Below are 23,791 nucleotides of genomic sequence, written 5' to 3'. Positions count from 1 at the left end.
CATGTCCAGAGCATAAGAAACTGTTCTTACTTTCCGTCTGATTTGGGGACTGTAGATTCACTCCTCTCTTTCCTGGTAACTTGGCCTTCAGATGGTTGGTGATGAACCAGAACATGTACACGTCGTACAGTTTTTGCTCCCTGTCTGCCCCAAGTACTTGACTCGGCCCTGGTATGAGCGCTCAGGGAATATCCCTGCACTGTATCTTAGAGTAATACATATGCTTTCATTTAGACACCACATCTCTGTCAGTACTTTGCACAGTATTCCCTGGTCGGACTTCTCAGGGTAGTCGTAGGTGCACTGCAGAACTACAGAAGAACCAAGAGGAGCACAGACTGGATCCATGGGAACGTGCACTATCCAGTGAGCAGCAAGAGTGCCTGAAATGGAAGCATAGCACAGCATTTATTATTACATTATTTCCTGCATGTTGCCAGTCTCGTAATAATTTTTTTTTGTTTTGTTGTTGCATTATTTTTTTACAATTATAATAATTTTAATGCATTCAATTATATTAGTAATTATTTTAAACATTATAATGAGTTTAACTTAATATTTAATGTGTACCTTTCATTTTAATAAAATAGCTGTGATTAATAGCATTACTGTTATCGACCAATCTAAAGAACTAAAGAGCATAATAATAAAATTATTTTACATGTATTTTATATATATATATATATATATATATATATATATATATATATATATATATATATATATATGTTCCTATTTAAATATTTTTTTGCTTCACAATGTCTTACTATTTAATTCCCATGTTATGTTATTTTATGAACAACAATCTATTACTAATATTAACATTTTTTTATTATTTAATAAGTAATGTTAAATACTAATTAATAACAACTGCTTTTAATAATAATTGTTGCTGTTGGAAAACAATAAATTGGGCATAGACCATTTTTTTAAGTCTATTAAGTCATATATATAAGTATAAAGAAGTAAAGGGGATAATAATGAATGATATATTATAAATATTATTAACTGTTAATAAGATTTTGAGAATTTTATAATAAGGATAGTCTTTATTCATGGTATGAATTTATTTTATTCATTGTATGGTTTTGACTGATTTATAAATCTATAAAAAGCATACAATGCATCATGTATCTGGCAGTCTTGTTGCTCATGAGTGCTTCATCAGATGAAGGGGATTCACCTGCGCTCTCCTGAGACTCACTGCTGACCGGAAGAGGGAGGTTTCCACTCCAGCGAACAGCAGAGAGAGTGAAGTGAGGAGAAGAGCTGTCCTGCCAGCAGAGAATAGCTTCATTTAACACACAAGAAAAGAGCGAAGGACTCCGGGGAAAGTGAAATGTCAGCGCGAATATCTTGAAGAAACCACTGATTTACTTCTTCACCTCTTTGTTTCTTATTCAAGAGTTTATCCCAGAACCTGAAGCGGAGAGGTAAAGGTGAGAACTTAAGTTTGAACTATTAAGAGTATTGATGAAACTGGAAGTAAACGATTATTACGATCATTTCTATCCATATAATCAAATTACCATCAATTACTTATGAGATCATTTATTTTTCCAGATATTTTTCACCTTATGTAACATTATGTAATTTTTCTTTAATTTTTTTTTCTTAATTTAATTTTTTTACTGCATGTAACTTTTTTTCACTTTTAACTTCCGTTTAATAATAGTAATAATAATAAAGTTAAAATAAATGTGAGTACTTGGGAAAAAAGTTAATATGTAGCTGAACACAAGTTACAGAACACTAGACACCTTTAAGTTCTGTAAAAGTGTTTAATTTTAACCAAGTCATTAAACCAAATTTAAAGTTACAAATCACGGTAATAAATGTATAATGTTTCAACCAGTTTGAATTTAATTATTATTAATAATAATAATAATTGTAAAAAGTAAAAGTTAGTATCAAGGACATAAATGAAAGCACAAATTAAATTGAATGCAACAAAATGAGTTTGTGTTCGTATTAAGTTGTATTAAGTTTCGTTTCTATTAAGCTTAGTTTTTTGTATTTTTACAGTGATTGTTAATAACAGCACAGACTGTAACTCCGTTTTTTTTTTTTCTCAGTTTGCCCTTTGGTTTATTTAACTTGCTCAACCCATCTTTGTCCATGACAGCGGTCGGACTACTTTTTCTAAGTATTTTCCTCAACATTTTCAGGTTTGAAGAAGCAACAAAGGTTTTGAGGAGGAATCATCGGAATCCGTTTCAAGCTTATTTTTCAGTTTTCTGTTCTGGATAAAGATGCCAGAGAAGAAGATCGGTGAGTACTGAGCTATTTCTCTCCTTTTTGACATGAGATGACTGCCAGGTTAAAGATTAACAGTGATGGGTCATTTACTCAATTTGTTTTGGTCAATCTGGATCTTTGTATTACTTTGACAAAAGGCCAAAAGGTGTCAAGACATGATGTGACGGTGCATACAGAACAGAAAGTTAAATACTAGGGTGCAGGTATGATTTTGGCATAGGTAAGGCAGACAACAGACATCATTACTTGATCAAAATTGTTGCTAGGGTCATTTTTAGTAGTTGCTGGATATTGGTAAGGACATCACCCATCACAATGTCCAACTTTGGAAACTAAAGAGGACAACCAACAGAATACTTACTTAATTCAAATTTCACCAAAAACTTGGATGGACGCATGTCGTTCACTTGTTTGGCATTGTACAACACAGTAATTTTGGTCAGATATGTTTTATATGTTCATTCCATCTCATTTTGAATTCTTTCGGTTTTAAAGATTATTTTACTTTGGATTGTTTGAGTACCCAAAAGACAATATAGGAAAAATATAAATAATTTCATTTGTTTCCTGCTAAATGAATGTCACATGCATAAACAAAAATCTGGATCCAAAGTTGATCTAGACAAGTACAGTATAAGGAAATGCGGAATGATTCTAGAACCCACTCCGAAGGTCGGATCTATGCTAATGCAAATGATTTGCGATCTGTGCTACGAAGTCTTGATCTGAATATTGAATCGCGAACCATCATTTCAGATCAGGACTTCGGAGCAAGAAAGCAAAATAATTAGAGAACCCAATAAGAAGTTACGATCTAATTCACATGATCATGAACCCGCTCCGAAGTCCCAAAATCAAATGATTAGGAATATGATTGGTGCTCTTCATATCACTAAATAATTTTGTCATTTTACTGATTTAGAGTTATTTCACCCATCATTATATATATATATATAGTTCATTAACTTAATAAACAAATTTAGTTGGCTAACTACTTAACTTACCTAAATGTAGTTATCATTTTATTCAGTGTACTGCTGGCTTACCTTGCTAATTTTATGGCATTAACTGAAATAAAAGAGAAAAGTATGATGTTTACAAATAAAATATAACTTTTTCCATTCCAAGGATAACTTCCGGCACAAAATAGCGAACATATTCAGAAGTATCAGGTTTTCTGCTAACTATGGATAAATGTTAGATGGAAACACTGTGCATTAGTTTGTAGTTTAATTCACTATTTTTAGAATACTAGCACTTACTTTTTATTTTCTGTTCGGTCACCTCATACATTGAAGTGAATGTTCAGTTTATCAGTATATACTGTTACAAATTTTTGAGAAATTGTTGTATTTTATTTTATTAGTCTAGAATGATAGTCACTGTAAAAAGAGCAAATGGGAGAAGCAGCTGAACACAAAACAGTGCAACAACATTAAGTTAGCAATAAACTTTAACTTCTCTGGTGATATCAACGGTATTATGGCTGAAATTACAAAAATAGTGATTACATATGTACATACATATTTAATTGTTTGATCAAAATGACTATCACTAGATATTGGCAGGGACATGTTAGGGACAAATTCTAAATGGATAAGAAATCAGGAATAAATTAAGGTTGGGAACTCTTGGAAAGCTGAACCTTTATTTTAATAAAGTTTTTTTTAATGGTTTTATTTTTAGCCAACAGCTCTCCATTGCATAAAAAACATTAACTAGAATATGAAGATAACCTTCACTGTTTAAAAACACTTCACTTTATGCTCTGATTTAAGAACTTTTTAAGGCCATTGTGGATTATGCATTATGTATGTACAGTATAACGTTTTTTTTCCTTGTATTATTTCTATTTTTTCATAAATGCTTCTTGCTTGATGCAGATTAGCAATTTAGCAATTTAAAAGAATGTTCTCATGGATGCTTTTCATTGTAGAGGCCGTTTTTTTTTTTTTTTTTTTGCTGCAAAACTTGAATCATCCAGGTATGACCATCTTGAGTAAGAGAGAGAGAGAGCAGCTCTGTCTCATACAAACCCCCACTCAGACAAAAGTACTTCTTGTTCTGCTGTCAAATGGGTCATGGCAGGAGCTGTAGAAACGCTCTGAGGCAGTGGGGAAATCCTCGGGAATGAAACCAGAGAGAGCAAACAGGAAAACATCACACTGTTTCAGTTTTGTTCTGACCTCTAATGTAACCGTTCAAAGCTGGGCTTGTACGAAACATCACAGTCAGTTGAGAGTCAAGGTGAGATACAGTATGAAGAGTCTCATTTCCACTTGATACTCTCTGGTATGTTTCATGCTCATTGTTTAACAGCTTGCATCAATGACCAAGACATTTCACAAATACAACTGCAACAAGTTCTCAAATAGTTTCCGTCCAACCTTTTTTTTAGCTAATAAAATTATTTGTATTATTAGATGCTCTCTGGAATTCGGCTCTATAGTGTAAATCACACAGACAGCTGGATTTCTACATTATAGACCTTACACCATATTTAATTTCTGACAAACAATTAAATCTAAAAATCTAATTGGAACCTGAATTTTCCGCATCATTCGTTTACAATTAAATTCAGCGAAAGGAAAAACAGCAGCCCACCACCATTTTTCTCACCATGTGAGAAATTTCAGCCTAACATCTCTTTCCATGTGATATTTATCTGCGACCATGACCTGCGATTCCCTCAGAACGTCTGAGAGCATGAAGTTCCTGCATGAACAAAATCATCACACATCATTCCTTGAAGGACAAATCCACCCAAAAATGAAGATTATGTCACCATTTATTCATTGAGTTTGTCATTCCAGACCTGTATGAGTTTCTTTCTTCTGTGGAAGACAAAAGAAGAAATCAGGTAATCAAACCCTTCCAGGTTCTGTTTACTTCCATATTGTTTCCTATCCATACTATGGAAGTCAATGGCAGCCGAAATCCTTTTCTAAATATATTATTTTGTCTTCCACAGAAGAAAGAATGATGACAGAATTTTTGGGTAGGTCGAGTAATTTAAAACCTTTAGGGATTTACAGATTTCCCTTTTTTTCTTTTGTGTGTGCTTTTTTGGGTCATGAGGATCATAAGCGCCTTTAGATACTGTAAATAGATGTTTCTGCGTAATATGTCCCTATGACCCAAAGGCTTGTGCGTTCAGTCCTGATGCAGAGCTGCAGCAACCTGTTTTGTGTGTTTGTTTGCTCTGGGCTTATCAGACAGCACAGTGTCTGCAGCCGTCTGATGTCACATGGGCCGACAGTTAATCATCACACAAGAGCTTCTGCACAAGCTCCTCACAGTCAGGAAAACACATTTTGTGATGATCCACATGGCAGCCGCATGTGCAGAAATGCCTGCGCATTTAACCAGAATCTGAAACCCATCAATCACAATATCTTACACATTCCTCATTCTTTTTATTTGTTAAAAAGTCCATAGAAACTTAATTCTGCTGATCCCTGCTAATTTTAAGTGGATTATATTGAGTCTTGTCATTGACAATAGTTTGGTTTAAGCCATGGCTCCTTAGTATGGTAATGACAATTTGTAGGGAATGCAGATTTGAATCTGGCGTGTATGAACCGAAAGTTTATTGCGCAGAGGTTGCCCTCTTTTTGCTCACGAGACTTGTACATTATTTTCTTAAAAAATACAATTTTTTGACAGAAGCAGCATTTTACACATGCAGGAAATATTTTCTCCTTTTACTGTCATACTACTAGCATTGAATAAAAAGAAAAACAAAGATGCATTTATGCTCCAAGAGGTGTAAATGAATTTAGTTCATATTCATATGAATAAAAAGTATGTGATATTTATATTTCATACATTTATAATATACCTAAATCATTTACATTTATATTATTAAATTAAATAAATATAGATTTGTTGAAGAATAGAGCTGGACAGTATTTCTATGTTTATGTGTGTGTGTATGTGTTTTATTTAGTATGATAATGGTTATGAATGAGCAATACTGGTCCTAGTAGAATGAAATGCTTGTAAACAGTATCTGTGGTGACTGCTCAGTGCATATAGGTCTGGATATGATTGTCTTTGTGGCATTACTTACCCCTGACATGGTTACATCCCTGGGAACATTCTTACACTGGTTTATCTCTCTCTCTCTCTGTGTGTGTGTGTGTTTGTGTGTATAGGTTTATATATCCTTGAGGGGACTTAAACCTGAATACACACAGACTCATGGGGACTCGTGTAATGGTGTGGTCCTAAATTGAGGTCCCCATGGGTACAAAAGCTTATAAATCATACAGAATGAGTTTTTTTTTTTTTTTTTTTTTTTGAGAGAGTAAAATGCACAAAGTTTCCTGTAAGGGGTAGGTTTAGGTGTAAAGTTGGTGTAGGCGATTTAAGATACGGTTTGTACAGTATAAAAGCCATTACACCTAATGTACACCTGACTACACATGTGTGTATGTGTGGAGAGAGAGCTGATCATGGCACTGAGATGAAGTCCCACGTTTACTTTAGCAGTGAGGAATTGATGACTTTGGACTATTGATCTTGTTCATGGTTCTGTTCTTTTCATCAGCTCTGTCATGATTTATGTGTTTGCGCACAAGCATGTATTGTAAACTTCACAAAATCTTACATTACTTCTTTAAGCATACACTTCATCTGGGTTTCTGTCCTATAGGAGGTCCAGGGATGAGTATCTGCAGCCGGTGTCGGGTGGCCGCTGCGGTAGCTCTGATCTTGATCATACTTGGAGGGCTAGGAGCAGCCATTTGGGCCCTTGGTGAGACTTTTTGCTAGCTGATTTAATGGAATACTGCAGCCACTTCAGAGACATTTTACACTTGATTTCTGTGTTTGTTTTTCAGTCACATATCTCAGGACAACAGAGGATACTGGATTATTTGATGGTAAGCATTGTTCATTTGTAATACATACATACATACTGAATGTCACGTCACTTTTTTTTCACTTTATGAATATGACATTTTCAAATATATATATATAAAACCCTATACAAGTTTAAAAGCTGCATTTATATACACACATACAGACAGCCAGACAGCTATCTAGTTGCATGCATCTATGTGCAAATACTTTACTATAAATATATGCATATATTTGTTGCATGCATAATTCAACAAATGGCATCCAGTTATAATCTCAGAAATAAAATCATTAATTAGCATTTTACATTTTCCAACACAGTGGACATGGAAGTTGAGGACATTGCATTGTATCATGCAGTATTCTGCACAGTGCATTCTGCTTGTGTACTGTATTCCCATGCAACACTGGGTCATCAATAACAGTATGAACATTCTCACTGTGTTGATCATGTCCTGCAGTACAGGTGAGCGCAGCAGACCAGAGGCTGCGAGTGTTTGACTCCACCCAGTGGAGGTGGAAACACGTCTGCTCATCCAGCGCCAACCAGCTCATCGCCAACATCAGCTGTGAAGAGATGGGCTTCGTCAGGTAACAAACACACGACACGCACCAGGCTCACAGCTAACTGTGAGAAATGTAGATTGAAAAATCTGACTGGAATTCATCATTATTTCTCTATTCAGAGCAGTGAATTACTCAGTGACGTGTGCTCCTGATAATGGGGGTGACCAAGATTTCTTCTGCGTAAAAGAGAATGAGTTAACTTATGGAAAGAAGATAAAAACAGCCCTTTATCCTTGGTAAGTAAAAATACATTTCAGCTGAATCTATGCACCATGGACTAATTCTGAATGGTCATCAAGGCCATCAGCATATTAGATGACCTTTAGATTAGATTATAAAATCATTTTATCATATGATTTCTTTTTGTTAACCTCTCTAAAACATTCTAATGATTCATTTCTGTTTCAGTAAATGTGACAAAGGTCAGATACTTGAGGTGATTTGTCAGGGTAAGTGCAACTACTCAAGCATATTTGCAGTCTATTGAATATGTGCACTGCAGAAACATGATTTGTACTCTCTTCATCACCATAGACTGTGGTCGTCGTATGCTGCCTGAGGAGCGGATCGTGGGGGGAGTGGATGCCCGCCAGGGTTCGTGGCCATGGCAGGTCAGCCTACAGTATGACGGAGTTCATCAGTGTGGTGGATCCATCATTTCAGATCGCTGGATCATCAGTGCCGCACACTGCTTTCCTGAGTGAGTGACACTTTTTAGTACTATCTTTAAAACATTCTAGAAACATGCTATCAACTGAATGATGTAATGGAGGCTACTCTGATATTGATTGACAGAATAACAATTATATAATTCATATGCTAGATGGTGGAGTACTGAAACCTACTTCATGTGGGACATAAGTAAAATGTTAAATCATGTTAACGATGTGATAAAACATACTAGCAGTGGTTTAAAATAAGTTAGAAAATATGGTAAAAATGTTAGCAGTTTGTTAAACCATGTGAGAATCATGCTAGCGATGCGTTAAAACTTGCTGTCAACATGTTAAATCGTGCTAGAAATGTGTTAAAACAGTTCAGTATGTTAGCCACATGGTAATACATGCTAAAAACCAGCTAGCAAATATGCTAAAACATGTAGGAAACATGTTAGCATCTAGAACCAAGCTAAAACGTACTAGTTTTGCTTTATTATAAAATTCGAAGAAAAACTTTCGACACTTTAAGCAATTTCAGTTGTTAGATGTGAAGTGGCATTTTACAGTATTTAAAAAAACATCACTTACAACACTTTTAAGAACATTTATTTTCTTGTTGGGCTTCAGCTAGTCTCACATAGTCAGACCTTCAGACTGACGGCTGAAGGTCTGGAATCTATGGCAGCTTTCATTGGCTAAGGCCCACCTATGTGTCCATTTGACTGACATGTCAAATAACGAATCACAGTTAGTTACATTAGGCATCATGTTTTGGGCATGGAAATGTCGCCACACAGACCAGTGTGTAAAACTCTCAGAAGTATTTTAAAGATTCTATGCCATGAACTTTAAATATTTGAGATACTTTTAAATATCCAGCATTTAGTTTATCCTGATAAGCGCTCGTCGTCACAGTTGTAAACTCGGCGGCTTTCTTCTTTCGTGAGGGGGTTTGGTGCCACAGCATTTTTGTTTCCAGGCAGAACGTTTAGGATCACAACACACGTCTCCATGAAATACTTTATAATTCAACCAATCCGATAACGACTTCGACACTTCTGAAGTGTTTCCACTTTTGTGTCCTATATGCATCAGACGTTCAGCCAACGGTCCATGGGTGTAACATCTGAGGTTGAGATTGGGCCTCCACACAAGGAGGGTTTTGCTGTTTTATACTGACATTCAGAGAAATTTAATTATTTTGCAAAACATTTTATTATGCTCATCAAGGTTGCATTTATTTAATAACAATTAAAATAGTTTTCTATTTTAATATATTTTATGTTACTCCAGTCTTCAGTGTCACATGATCCTTCAGAAATCATTCTAATATTCTGATTTGCTGCCTGTATCGCCAGGAGGTATCGCCATGTGTCACGCTGGCGGGTTCTGATGGGATCGATCTACAACACTCCCATCCGTAAGAACATTGTGATCGCCGAGGTGAAGACGGTTGTCTACCACAGCAGCTACCTGCCCTTTGTCGACGCCAACATTGATGACAACAGTCGTGACATAGCAGTCCTGGCTCTGACAAAACCTCTGCAGTTCACTGGTGAGTTCCCAGGAAATAGGTAGTGCCGCCCACAATACAGTTTCATTGGCCAAAATCCTGGTCTATTGAGATTCATTGTAAACATCACATGTGTTCTGATTGGCTGTGATTATGCATTTTTGCCTTCAGTTTGGACAGAAAGATTACTGGAAACGTTTGATTTTATTTCTCTGAATAACAGTATCCTTTAAATGTTACTGTAAATGTCTTACTGTAAAAAGTTTGTTTTGTTTTGTTTTTGTTTGTTTGTGTTTCAAAGCATTTAAATACAAAAAGGTATGCATTCATAAAGGAACGTCTCTGTGTAACAAGGATAAGTCTTTGCTGGCAGCAGTCTAATCAGAGTCTGTTTTGAGGTGTTTTTCATTAGGTATTGGTACGTTACAGGTCTGTCTGACTGAACATAGCGTTGTAGTAAAACCTCACTCCGGTCTCAGGTTGCTCGTCCTGAGAACAAAGCTCCTCTATTTCCAAGGTGCCTTGAGTTGAAACAAAAGACAAAACCGGCAACATTTTCCAGAAGGACAAAGCTTTTCCTCATATCCAGAGTTTTATTTTACCATTAATCAGAATGTTGTGGAAATATGATGGATTTGATTATGAAATGCATTTTTGTCTCATTGTAAATCAGAGGAAATTGAGTGTAAGAAGCTAAAAATCACCTTTTGTTCCCTCTAGTGTACTTTCACAAGTTTGCGTTTTCCTCTTAGCTGACATCTTTTGTTTTGGTGTTTTAGATTATATCCAGCCGGTGTGTCTTCCTACTTACGGCCAGCGTTTGGCGGATGGCCAGATGGGTACAGTAACCGGCTGGGGTAATGTGGAATATTACGGTGAGTGATGTCTTATTCTGTGTCTTTAATCAAAGGTCACTGAAGTGCTGCATTCCTGTGTTTATCATCTCTTTACCTGGAACTGGAGACTCTCTTGTCTGTCTGTCTGTCTGTCTGGCTTTGACCTTTGTGTCAGTGATCTGAGTGAGTTGTTGTGCTTGAAAGTAGCGCATGCATGACCAGCGCTCAATTATCAGACAATAATTTCAGCTTTTCTTACAAGTACAGTAACTTGAGATAGAAGCCTAACAGGCTTATCACATTATTCCAGTGTTATCACTTGTGAAAAAGAAGTGTGCTTATTAGTATTGAATGTGCACTTCTATTTTACTTATCTTAGTGTAAAGATCTTTAAGTATATTTAAAAAACTGTTGAAGATAATATAATATTAAAAGTTCACCGTATAATACAGTATATAAGTTAATTGTAAATAACATGCAAATAAGAGTTTGAAAATATCTTAAGTATATTTCCATAATAAGAACTCTTTTTTTTATAATACAGTGATTAATAAAGTAAAATATACTGTAAATATTAGAAGAAAACCTAAAACTACAAAAAAAATGAAATATAAATTCAATCTAAAACAGAATTATTTAAAAAATAACAAAAATGACGAAAGCACATAAAATTAATAAAACTTGAAATGAAACCAACACTAAATCTCTCCTGTGTAGAAATTATAAGCACATTTATTTTATTTTTATTTTTTAATGTTGTTTAGTTTTAAACAAGAACTTATTTGTTAGAACTAAATAAACAATAATTAAGTTATTTTATAATAAGAGTAGGCTACACTGTCGCTTTAAAAATAACTATAAATAAACTATATATCAATCTCTGCATGTTTTTCTCCAGAAGGATGCAGTAGTAACCTTAACATTTTATTTTAAGATTGAACATTTGTAGATGGTCTAAAGCAAAAGAGTTTTAAAATTATGTTAATCTTTTAGAGCTCATAATTTGTTTAAAAACACATTACACATTAATGAATAAATGAGTATATTTAAGTATAGTAAGTTAATAAGTATACATAAGTATATATAATCCCTATATTACTGTTTATCACACACTGTCATTATGTGCATTCTCAGTTTAAATGCAGCAATCCAAAACATTAAATCCAATAATCATTCAAGCAAAACTTTGCTTGAAGAATGAGCCACACTGCTGACATGATCTAATTGCTAGCACACTCTGAGCACATGTGAGTTAACATATTCATATTATCGGCAAGACATATATTTTTTAACATCGGTCCAATGCCGATATTTACCATTTAAAGCCATTATCGTCCGATTCCGATCTCGGTCTGTTAATATATAGTGCATATACTGTAGTATATATTCGAAGCACTGCATTGTTATCATTCTAGCATGTTTCAGTTAGGATACTTATAATTTTATTAAATATAGTTGTTTTAAGCATGTTTTAAATGTTTATTCATGACATTGTCCAGTTACCTGCTAAGCCTTAATATGCTGTAAACACATTTCCTGTTTGCTCATAAACACTGAGGGTCATGCATTGTTATCTGTGTAGTAATTGACAGTATATGATACATTGGCTTACCTCATGCAATGTCAGAACAATCATATTCAAGAGAAGGAGTGCTTATAAACAATGCCAATTTGCAACTAAATTACAAATGGCAAACTTCTTGGTGTGAATCATGTGGGAACTATTTGGTCTTGGTCAGTTATATATCCCCAGCTAACAGACACATATTTTAACTTAATTCCATTAAGGTATAAAAATAATTATTATTATTTTTTATGTTCAAAAAGTCCGGATGAAAAAAAAAATAAATGAAACAATTCCTTGGCTATGCATTAGCAAAAACATTAAAGGATTGTTATTTTGCAAACATTATGAGAATGTTGACTGAAAAATCTGACACAAGTAACATTTAAAAATGTTTGGCAAACATTAAAATATAATGTTTCAGGAAAAAGGTTCCATGAATGATGCATAAATAACGTTTTTAGATAATATTAAGAATGATATTAAAGACCTACTTTGAAAAAAGTTTCTACTAATGTTACTGCAAAAACATTTGTTCATAATTTTGAGAACATTTTGCAAAAAGCATTGCTCTGAGAACATTTCCTGTTAGCTGGATGTGTGTCACTCAAAAGAAAAAAAAAAATCACAATTATAAATTTTTAATGTATTATATCCCAACAGTGAGAAAAACTAAAGCAAAAGTTACTTGCCTTAAGGACAATGCAGTGCACTGTGATTAATTGCTTTTTATAATAGTAATGCAATTTTGTAACAAATTGCAGTGCTTTTAAAGGCATAGTGCAACCAAGAACTAAAATTATGACTTCACATACTCATCCTTATGTCATTCCAAAGCAGTATGACTTTATTTTTCCAACTTTCTTCAGAGTAACTTCTTTTAAGTTGCCCCAAAGAAAGAAAGTAATACAGATTTGGAATGAAGTGAGGGTGAGTAAATGATGACACAATTTTCATTTCGGGTTGTACTGTCTGTTTAAATATGATAATTCCAACATGACATGAATTGAACAATAGACTTTGGTTTGAAAAATGATTAATATTGCTTGGATATTGGATTCTAGAGACTTTCAGGAGTGTTTCAGTTTCACACAAACGCCCTCCTTCACGTCACTTGATTTATTGCAGGCACTCAAGCTAACGTCCTCCAGGAAGCCCATGTGCCCATCATCAGTGATGCAGTGTGCAATGGCCCGGATTATTATGACAACCAGGTCACAACCACCATGTTCTGTGCCGGTTATGAGAAAGGAGGAACTGACTCCTGCCAGGTATCTGCCACTCAGCTCTGAGATCATCAGTCCAGTGGACGGAGCAACACATGTCCACTAGAGGGCAACATTCATAAGTAATGATGTGGTGGCTGTGTTGAATTATGAAGTGATATGAGATACTGTCTCTCATATGATGTCAGGGGGACAGCGGTGGTCCTTTCGTAGCAGCAGATGTCCTGTCTAAGACCAGCCGCTATCGTTTGCTGGGGGTGGTGAGCTGGGGCACAGGCTGTGCCATGGCCAAAAAGCCTGGCGTCTACACACGTGTGTCACGCTTTCTGCCATGGCTATCCACAGCCATGAGGGTGAGTGATGCATGGATCACACTTTCAACAGTGTATCTATATAACATAAAAGCAAACTTCCTCTCATGTTTGCCTCCATAGATGTATGAAAACTCCCCAGGAGTGCACAAAATGGCAAGGGCGGTCACACCATAGCCATTCAGAGTGGAAAAATGTTTAATATGAGACTGAAATGTTGCCTGTTGAGGTCAGATGTGTTGCTCGGATCAGTCTGAGATCAAATGTCTGGTGTTGATCAGATGTTCTGTGATGATCAACCTCTGCCAAGGACAGTATCTGACTCACAGAGGCCAAGAACCATTTCTGATGCTGTACTTTGGGTAAATATGTTGATGAACATAGTACGTGTTATTAACATAGAATATGCAGTTTTTATTTCCCTGAAAATCTACCAAAATACTGTTTAATGAGATTAAAATGAGCAATATTGACTGAACCTAAAAAACACTCATTAGTCATGCTGTCAAACGATTAATCATGATGAATTGCATCCAAAATAAAAGTTTTTGTTTATGTAATATATGTGTCTACACTGTGTATATATTTTTATGTATATATAAATACAAACACATGCATGTATTCTTTTTAAAGAATTGTTTTATGTTTATATATTTATATTTAATGAAAAAATATAAATATATAAATGTATGTATTTGTACATATTTTCTAAATATATACTGTATGTGTATGTATTTATTTATACATAATAAATATACAAAGTGTACACACAATGTAGACAAAAACTTTTAGATGCAATTATGCAATTAGATGAATTATTTGACAGCACTAATATATATATATATAATTTATACACACACATACATACATACATACATACTGTATTATTTCCAAACACAGAGACTTAAATGAAACATTCATATTTTTAGAGTTTAGGGAATTTTTTTTTATCCTGTTTTATTACAGGTTTGTACAGAATGGATGGTAGCAAAATTAATTAAATCTATTGTCATGTTCAGCTTAGACTGCAAACACTTTATTAATTTACCTTAAAAAAAAAAAGTATGTTAATTTAAATAATATAATGCTATATGAAAAGACGTAATATAGACTCCAGACTCCAACAACATACACAAAAAATACATTTTGTTTTAAGCACAATCCTTATCTGACAAGGACTCTCAACTTTCGATCAATCTACGGTATTTATCTCAATTTTGTTTATTAATGGCACAGTATGATGCTTAAGTCAAATCTGTAGTACATGAACTTATAAGAAGGATTTTACAGAATAATACAGGCCTTTGTGAGATGTGCCATGATTAAATGTGTACTTCAATAGGTTTTATAAATTGAAATGGCCAGAAGAGTGACATTTGAAAATATTTCATGAAAACCTCACTTTCATGTATTTTACATGTAATGTATTTTTTTTCTCTTCTTTTTTCTTATAAAATGGGTTAAGCATTGATGTGACAAGCACTAAACGTAAAGATACAAACCAAAGACTGGTTTAGAAAGCATTATGAATAAACTCATCACTTTGGCAGTCAGTATTGTTGCTTATATTGTTGTACATATGAATAGTTTCCTTACTATGTGATGCTGTTTAATTCAGTTTTATGTCTAATTGTATGTTAAGCTGCTATATTGTTATCCAGATTTTGTACCATAACCTTCTGAGTAACATTATGTAGTAATTTTGTAGGTCTTTAGGCTCGTTGAATATGACAAAAATAAAACTCAAACAAGATTTAGCTTTTATTCTATAAATATGCATAGTTTCTGTTTTCATGTTCATGAAACCATTCTGAATATATGTACAATACAGAAGTTCTGACCTTTGATATATAGTAATCTCTTTTTTTTATTTTCAGTTCTTTTCAACAAAATACAAATGTTGAACTCATAATGACTTTTAATGCTGAAATAAAGACTTAATTTTTATATATAAAAAGTCATAATTTGTGGTTATTTTTGATTGTGCTTCAAAAACTTCACATAAAATCATCTAAGCATTTAAATACTTATATATGAATTAAGTAAATAAATATTTTCTTTTCTTTGTGATAATGTCTAATATGTGTGTATATAAAGTGCTTATAAAAAAAGTAATATTTTTTTGTTTTAATCAAATAAAAAAAAATAATTTGTGGTTACTTTGTGCTTAAACTTGACAAACATCTTAGCACAAATGAATAAAGATACAAATATTTATATATTATAAATGAAGTTCTTTATTTTTATTTATGGTTTAGTTATTTTTGTTGTGCTTTTGAGCCTTGACATACATTGTATGTATATAAACACAGACCCACACACACACTCACACACACACACGTCACAGCTTCAGGGCACAGGAATGCAGGAAATTCTACAAGGGTGAACTTTAATTCGAAAACACAGAACCAAGCTAAAATACATCAGTGACTGAAACGGTGCTCGAAGGAGATGAAGGAGAGCTGGGCTCCTGTGTGAGCACTTGAGAGCAGACTCTGGAGAGGGGATAAGGGCTGAGTCTTTTTCTCCTCGTGCTCCTCTTTTTTTTTTTGTTTAAGGAGACTGGAGCTGGCATCCAAGGGCTTGGGAGTGAATGGTTCGGTGGGCCTGACAGTGGAGCAGCCGCTGATGCTCCTCAGCCCAGTTAGTGTTGTTCGGTTCAGTCATCTGTCATGGCTTCTTTGGGCATACAGTAGGAACAGATAGAAACACAGGAGATTCAAGGTGAAAGAGCAAAGAACTCAGCCAAAATACAGCAGTGACTAAACCGTGACAGAACTCAGGGACAGACTTGAATAGGAAACACTGAAAAGACTAATGGAGAAACACACCTGACACAAATGAGACACTAATGATTACCATGGGAACTAAGGAGTGGCGGGAAATGGAACAAAAGGAACAAAATATATATATATATATATGTGTGTGTGTGTGTCTTTTTAGCCGTGTATTAATTGCAAAATGTATAAACATCAAAAGCTGTGTAGAGCTTTGCTTGCTTGCTTTATTATTATTATGACTGCTACTATACTGCTATTACTATGCATAGTAACAATAATGTAATGTGTATTTTAGTTATTGCAATCCAGTTAACAGCTCTAATGTTAGACTCAAACTCTTATTATTATTATTTTAATTCTCTTTAATCTTTATTAAAGGTTTGTACAAATGAATGCAACACATATCAAATCTGAATTTGTGCAAGATAACTCCTTCATCAATTCATAAAAACTACCTGGGATCCATGGAACCATTGCTGGGTGGAAAAAATGTGTCTTCTTGGATGATGTAAATTTTAGTTTTGGCAGTAAAATGCCTTATACTCAAATGGCAGTTCAGTAATGCTAGGAGGAAGGGAAAGCATAAAGAAATCGGTGTAAAGAGAGCGACACGTGTGGCTGTGAAGGTTGGAACAGGGAATGTCCCAGCCCAGCCTAAAAACTTTCTTGGAAGAGGTCCTTGCAAATGAGCACCCTCCATCTGACAGGGTGTTTTTCAGCACAGTGTCTATTGAGAAAGAGCACAGCTCTCATCCGCTCCGCCACTGAGTTATTGCCTGAGGGACTGGACCAGCAGAGAGGGCTTTTCTTGGCCCTGTGACCACTGATGAAATGAGGAGGATGAAGACCCAAACCACTGTCCATCTGATGTGGCTCCTGATTTTAGTGCTACAGTTTGCTTGGCTTACAAAAGGTCAGTTTTTAATTTTCATTTTAATGCTTACAGTTGACTGTTTTATGATAGATATGGATAGTTCACGTTCCTCGGTTTTTAAACTCAAGTTCAATACTGTTGTGTTTAATAGAACAATACAAACAGCTGCTGGTAAAGAAGGATGTTTCAATCTTTTGTATTGTTCAATTGCTCTAAATTTTAACATTTTCCCTTTAATTTGATCTTTTTTGTTTATATTTGGACTTTAATCGACTAGTTTGTGTACAGGTGTGGTCAACAGAATAGTCAATTACATCATTTCTTAGTCAAATGAGCGAAACCCTCCTCCTTACGTTTTTGCTTCTCTCCTCTGCTTTAGGCATGAATCACTTTATAGTTCCTCAGAATTTGACCTCGGAGACCGGAAAAACTGTCACCTTTGAATGTGGTGTCATTGGATTGAATGGGGCTAAAATCCGGTTTTACATTATGGGTCCAAAGGTCAATGATTCTGTGTCTTGCCCAGGAGACAAAACCAAGTACTTGCCTGCTCAGGTGACTTCTCTTTAAACTATTCACTGTACAGTTGATTATAATTTTATACTTTATGTAATGTGTCATTTTTTATTGAAATATGAAAATTCAACATTGTATTTTTCATTGATTTCATTTTAATATTTTTTTTAATCAGTTTCATACTTTTTTATATCATATTTTAACACATTTTTGTATATATTTTATATAGATACATAACATGTATGTATGTATTACTATAATATTTAATATCTAATAAACATATATATATATATATATATATATATATATATATATATATATAAATGTATATAAATGTGTATATATATATATATATATATATATATATATATATATATATATATATATATATATATATATTTTTTTTTTTTTTTTTTTTTTTTTTTAAGAAATAGAGTTATTTTCATTTCTCAGTTGTAAAATCGTTGTGCCCTTAAATAACACTAAACTATTAATCGTTCTCTTTTCTTCAGTCAATGAAAGCTTACTGTAATTCAAAATCTACTGGAGAAGTAGCTGCTTGGGAAGTCGCAGGAACATCAATGGATGACAACAGCACTATTTTTTTGTGCAAAGTCGATACTTTAGATGACAAAATCGGACACCTTTATGTGTACGGTATGTTACTAGCAATTAAAAGTGTGTGTCAATGTGAACAGACACTTGTCTTCAAGTCTTTCTCTCTGTGTTTCTTTCAGAGAATGATTCCTACTATGCTAAGCTCATTGGCATGAATCACTTTATAGTTCCTCAGAATTTGACCTCGGAGACCGGAAAAACTGTCACCTTTGAATGTGGTGTCATTGGATTGAATGGGGCTAAAATCCGGTTTTACATTATGGGTCCAAAGGTCAATGATTCTGTGTCTTGCCCAGGAGACAAAACCAAGTACTTGCCTGCTCAGGTGACTTCTCTTTAAACTATTCACTGTACAGTCGATTATAATTTTATACTTTATGGAATGTGTCATTTTTTATTGAAATATGAAAATTCAACATTGTATTTTTCATTGATTTCATTTTAATATTTTTTTTAATCAGTTTCATACTTTTTTATATCATATTTTAACACATTTTTGTATATATTTTATATAGATACATAACATGTATGTATGTATTACTATAATATTTAATATCTAATAAACATATATATATATATATATATATATATATATATATATATATATATATATAAATGTATATAAATGTATATATATATATATATATATATATATATATATATATATATATATATATATATATATATATATATATATTTTTTTTTTTTTTTTTTTTTTTTTTTTTTTTTAAGAAATAGAGTTATTTTCATTTCTCAGTTGTAAAATCGTTGTGCCCTTAAATAACACTAAACTATTAATCGTTCTCTTTTCTTCAGTCAATGAAAGCTTACTGTAATTCAAAATCTACTGGAGAAGTAGCTGCTTGGGAAGTCGCAGGAACATCAATGGATGACAACAGCACTATTTTTTTGTGCAAAGTCGATACTTTAGATGACAAAATCGGACACCTTTATGTGTACGGTATGTTACTAGCAATTAAAAGTGTGTGTCAATGTGAACAGACACTTGTCTTCAAGTCTTTCTCTCTGTGTTTCTTTCAGAGAATGATTCCTACTATGCTAAGCTCATTGGCATGAATCACTTTATAGTTCCTCAGAATTTGACCTCGGAGACCGGAAAAACTGTCACCTTTGAATGTGGTGTCATTGGATTGAATGGGGCTAAAATCCGGTTTTACATTATGGGTCCAAAGGTCAATGATTCTGTGTCTTGCCCAGGAGACAAAACCAAGTACTTGCCTGCTCAGGTGACTTCTCTTTAAACTATTCACTGTACAGTCGAGTTTGGGCACCTGTCATTATGACTGTCTTCAACATTTCAGAATCATCAGACCTAGGAAACAACACATGGAGTGATTAACAATCAAAACTAGATGAAAAAGTAGCCAGACTTTGCCCACACTTAAAAATAAAGGCTCTAATTGGGTGTTTCCTGTAGATAAAATAAAATACAGACCTTTTTCCATTATAAAGAACCTTTTGTGGAATGGAAAGTTTCCATGGATGTTGAAGTCCTTATTTGAACCATGCCAAAAAGAGGCTTTATCTTAAAGAGTGCAGATTGCATCTCTGCACACATTTATATCATTTGTAGTTATTGATAAACATATGAATTAAACTCTCATGTATTTTTTTATTTATTTAATTTTTCTACAATAACAAGTATAAATGGATGAGCTTGACAAAAATCTTCTGAAAACAACAAATTGTGCAAGAAAATTTAATTATAATTATAATAATATATAATTATAATTTTATACTTTATGGAATGTGTCATTTTTTATTGAAATATGAAAATTCAACATTGTATTTTTCATTGATTTCATTTTAATATTTTTTTTAATCAGTTTCATACTTTTTTATATCATATTTTAACACATTTTTGTATATATTTTATATAGATACATAACATGTATGTATGTATTACTATAATATTTAATATCTAATAAACATATATATATATATATATATATATATATATATATATATATATATATATATATATATATATATATATATATATATATATATATAAATGTATATAAATGTATATATATATATTTTTTTTTTTTTTTTTTTTTTTTTTTTTTAAGAAATAGAGTTATTTTCATTTCTCAGTTGTAAAATCGTTGTGCCCTTAAATAACACTAAACTATTAATCGTTCTCTTTTCTTCAGTCAATGAAAGCTTACTGTAAATCAAAATCTACTGGAGAAGTAGCTGCTTGGGAAGTCGCAGGAACATCAATGGATGACAACAGCACTATTTTTTTGTGCAAAGTCGATACTTTAGATGACAAAATCGGACACCTTTATGTGTACGGTATGTTACTAGCAATTAAAAGTGTGTGTCAATGTGAACAGACACTTGTCTTCAAGTCTTTCTCTCTGTGTTTCTTTCAGAGAATGATTCCTACTATGCTAAGCTCATTGGATACGTGATTGGAGGATTCTTAGCCGCTCTCATTACCATCATTGTGGCTTATGTCCTGTTGAAAAGATCAGAGAAAGTACAGCATTGCTTCAGTAAGTTTCTCATTCTTTGATTACTTAGCACTTTAGATTCAATATTTTTTACACACAGGAATATATCTAATGTACTGTCTGAGTTACAGACAGATAGTTTCTCAAGTTTGGTCTTGTTCTGCGTTTTTAGGGTCGGTGGGTGGAATCCAAGATGATGTGCAATAGCCACAATCTAAGCAATACTGAAACCCCTCTCATGCTCCTTACGAACAAATATGGATTTGAAGGACTAATTATAACATAGCACAGACATCACAATATGATATATGTTCTACAGATTTGAAAGAAGGCCTGTGTTTTTCCATTTTCAGTCTTGTCCAGTAGATGGCGTGTTCACTTCTCTGTTCACAGCCATTAATGTCTTAGTTTCTCATGTTCCTGGTTCAAAATCCTTTTTTTTTTTACTTTTGAAATCCTTTTTTTTATTTTTTTGGTCACAGAGGAACGTTCTAAGTAACTATCATAACTCAATTTTAATTTCTAACCCTAATTTACAATAAAATGAGAGGGATTTTGATACAGGAGTATGTTCTATTGACATCATTGAAAGGTGGCTTTGCTTAATGCTTAAAGCGGATTACAAATACAAAAATTTGATTATTTAATTTAGGATCTGCTGTTTAATGAATAGTCACGTACTCTGTGTCATTGTCATGCTGTTTACAATATGCATTTATTTTAGTTGTTGTTTATTTTCAATGTAATGTAAATTACACAGAACTTTGACTGGTTTAATTTCATTTTATACTGCTTTAAGAGGCTAAATGACAAAATTCACATCACACATATGACTTTTGGGTTGCGCTGAGTAGATCAATAGAGATGGGTCAGTCAATATTGACACAGGTGGTTCATGTGCGCCCTGGAACAGCCATGTTTATATCCTACCACGCTTTTCATTGTAGATATCAGTCAGTGAGCATTTAGTTTTAATGTTTTAAAGGCTCAGGAACTGTGCATTTAAGCCTGTTTTGAAGCTTTGACTATTTGCATATGTGCTCTGGCATTTGTAAATACTCATGAAGTCACATTACAGCACTCAACAATCATCTGCTTTAGCTCACAGTCACATTTAAGTTTAATGTTGTATGATATTTTCAGAATGTGCTCGTATCAATCGAAAATGCAAACGTTATTGTAAACATCTGAAATGTAGACGAGAGCATTTCAAATCAGATTAGACAGTCAAATCTAAAACATTTATGTTTCATTTTGACTTTATTTTAATGCTTTCCGTTCTCTTGAGAGAGTCCAATGGGGTTTGCGTAAAAATAATCATAATTGAATTAGCCTATATTATTTTATTTTCAAATACTTGTAATATGATCTGCTGACCTTATTAAACTCAGTAGACAGATATGATTGAGGCTTCTACTTTTTCTCAGAATGTACTTTTCATAAAGGTGATTATCTTGTATAGAGACTTTTGTTCTGGGGTCAGTTTGACCGCTGTATAAATACATTTTAGAATAATATAATAAAACAAATAAGAATAAGAACATGTGGCAGGTGTGTATTTTTATGTTATGCATTAAAAAAAAAAAAAAAATTTGAAAATTAATTGCATTTGCATTTCTAAGACCCATGATGGATAATAGTTTTACATGTAGAATTTTAACATGTTCAAGTTTTATTTATAACCAGTTTTTAAAAGATTCAGAAAAGTCACCCTAAACTGAAAATGTAATGTTCAAATCAGTCAGCAGGTATATGTGACATTTTTTAAATTTAGTTTTATAATTATTTATGGTGTTTGGGCCATCATCACAGCAAAATAATAATGAAGGAGTCTCATAAGCTGAGAATTTCTGTGTGTAATTGTTCAGTTGACTGCTAATGATCCGTGTTTGCTGGAGATGCCCCAGAGAGCAGCTCCTCCCTGACTGCTTGTGTAGGCTTAAATACTGCGGTTACGACATATCATTCTTCTGTAATGGTGCAGTAGGGCAGATTTTTGTTCTCTATGTTCATGACTGTAATTGTTAATGTAAAAAAAAACTAAATGAAAGAAGGCTGCAAAATTTCACAAAAGTTTATTTGACGTGATTAGGATGATTTCTCAAGCACACACCATAAAAAGTGACATTACTTTGCTTATAACCACCCCTTTGGTTACTTTCTAGAGACTTCGAAAAAGATATGATATAGGCTACATGGAAGGTATCATTATTTTTTCAAGCTACCAAATATAAAATCAAAATGACTTAATAATTGACTTACATAATGCAAAATGCATCAGTATACAGGTCCTTCTAAAAAAATTAGCATATTGTGAAAAAGTTCATTATTTTCCATAATGTAATGATAAAAATTAAACTTTCATATATTTTAGATTCATTGCACACCAACTGAAATAATTCAGGTCTTTTATTGTTTTAATACTGATGATTTTGGCATACAGCTCATGAAAACCCAAAATTGCTATCTCAAAAAATTAGCACATTTCATCCGACCAATAAAAGAAAAGTGTTTTTAATACAAAAAAGTCAACCTTCAAATAATTATGTTCAGTTATGCACTCAATACTTGGTCAGGAATCCTTTTGCAGAAATGACTGCTTCAATGCGGCGTGGCATGGAGGCAATCAGCCTGTGGCACTGCTGAGGTGTTATGGAGGCCCAGGATGCTTCGATAGCGGCCTTAAGCTCATCCAGAGTGTTGGGTCTTGCGTGTCTCAACT

At 33.4% G+C, this 23,791-nt stretch overlaps 2 protein-coding genes across 3 annotated transcripts; both read left to right on the top strand.

The window, feature by feature from the left end:
- Positions 1-1,240: 1,240 nt before the first annotated feature.
- hpn (hepsin) lies at positions 1,241-15,762 on the top strand. 2 transcript variants are annotated; one of them, XM_052578071.1, is made up of 13 exons: positions 1,241-1,433; positions 2,169-2,271; positions 6,917-7,018; positions 7,104-7,145; positions 7,584-7,713; positions 7,809-7,925; positions 8,098-8,138; positions 8,224-8,389; positions 9,707-9,903; positions 10,641-10,736; positions 13,390-13,532; positions 13,676-13,840; positions 13,922-15,762. In XM_052578071.1, exons 2-13 carry the CDS (start codon positions 2,253-2,255, stop codon positions 13,973-13,975), a joined length of 1,272 nt encoding a protein of 423 aa, XP_052434031.1. In that variant the 5' UTR covers positions 1,241-1,433; positions 2,169-2,252; the 3' UTR covers positions 13,976-15,762. The 2 variants fall into 2 exon arrangements, with proteins under 2 accessions (XP_052434031.1, XP_052434030.1); XM_052578070.1 differs by having other exon boundaries at positions 1,242-1,439.
- A 1,389-nt stretch (positions 15,763-17,151) lies between these two features.
- LOC127974645 (uncharacterized) lies at positions 17,152-22,615 on the top strand. Its single transcript, XM_052578072.1, has 9 exons — positions 17,152-17,491; positions 17,832-18,007; positions 18,481-18,625; positions 18,706-18,911; positions 19,403-19,547; positions 19,628-19,833; positions 20,764-20,908; positions 20,989-21,111; positions 21,242-22,615. Exons 1-9 carry the CDS (start codon positions 17,410-17,412, stop codon positions 21,274-21,276), a joined length of 1,263 nt encoding a protein of 420 aa, XP_052434032.1. The 5' UTR covers positions 17,152-17,409; the 3' UTR covers positions 21,277-22,615.
- Positions 22,616-23,791: the final 1,176 nt, after the last annotated feature.

The sequence above is a fragment of the Carassius gibelio genome, chromosome B16 (assembly GCF_023724105.1).
Source record: "Carassius gibelio isolate Cgi1373 ecotype wild population from Czech Republic chromosome B16, carGib1.2-hapl.c, whole genome shotgun sequence".
Taxonomy (NCBI): Eukaryota; Metazoa; Chordata; class Actinopteri; order Cypriniformes; family Cyprinidae; genus Carassius; species Carassius gibelio.
Note: the sequence above shows the minus strand (reverse complement) of the source record. Positions and strands in the feature narration are given on the sequence as shown.

Coding starts and splice junctions, on each gene's coding strand:
- hpn (XM_052578071.1), top strand. Junction 9,904..10,640: donor AAAACCTCTGCAGTTCACTG/GTGAGTTCCCAG, acceptor TTGGTGTTTTAG/ATTATATCCAGCCGGTGTGT. Junction 10,737..13,389: donor GGGTAATGTGGAATATTACG/GTGAGTGATGTC, acceptor GATTTATTGCAG/GCACTCAAGCTAACGTCCTC.
- LOC127974645 (XM_052578072.1), top strand. CDS start 17,410: ATGAGGAGGATGAAGACCCAAACCACTGTCCATCTGATGTGGCTCCTG. Junction 18,626..18,705: donor CGGACACCTTTATGTGTACG/GTATGTTACTAG, acceptor TGTTTCTTTCAG/AGAATGATTCCTACTATGCT. Junction 19,548..19,627: donor CGGACACCTTTATGTGTACG/GTATGTTACTAG, acceptor TGTTTCTTTCAG/AGAATGATTCCTACTATGCT.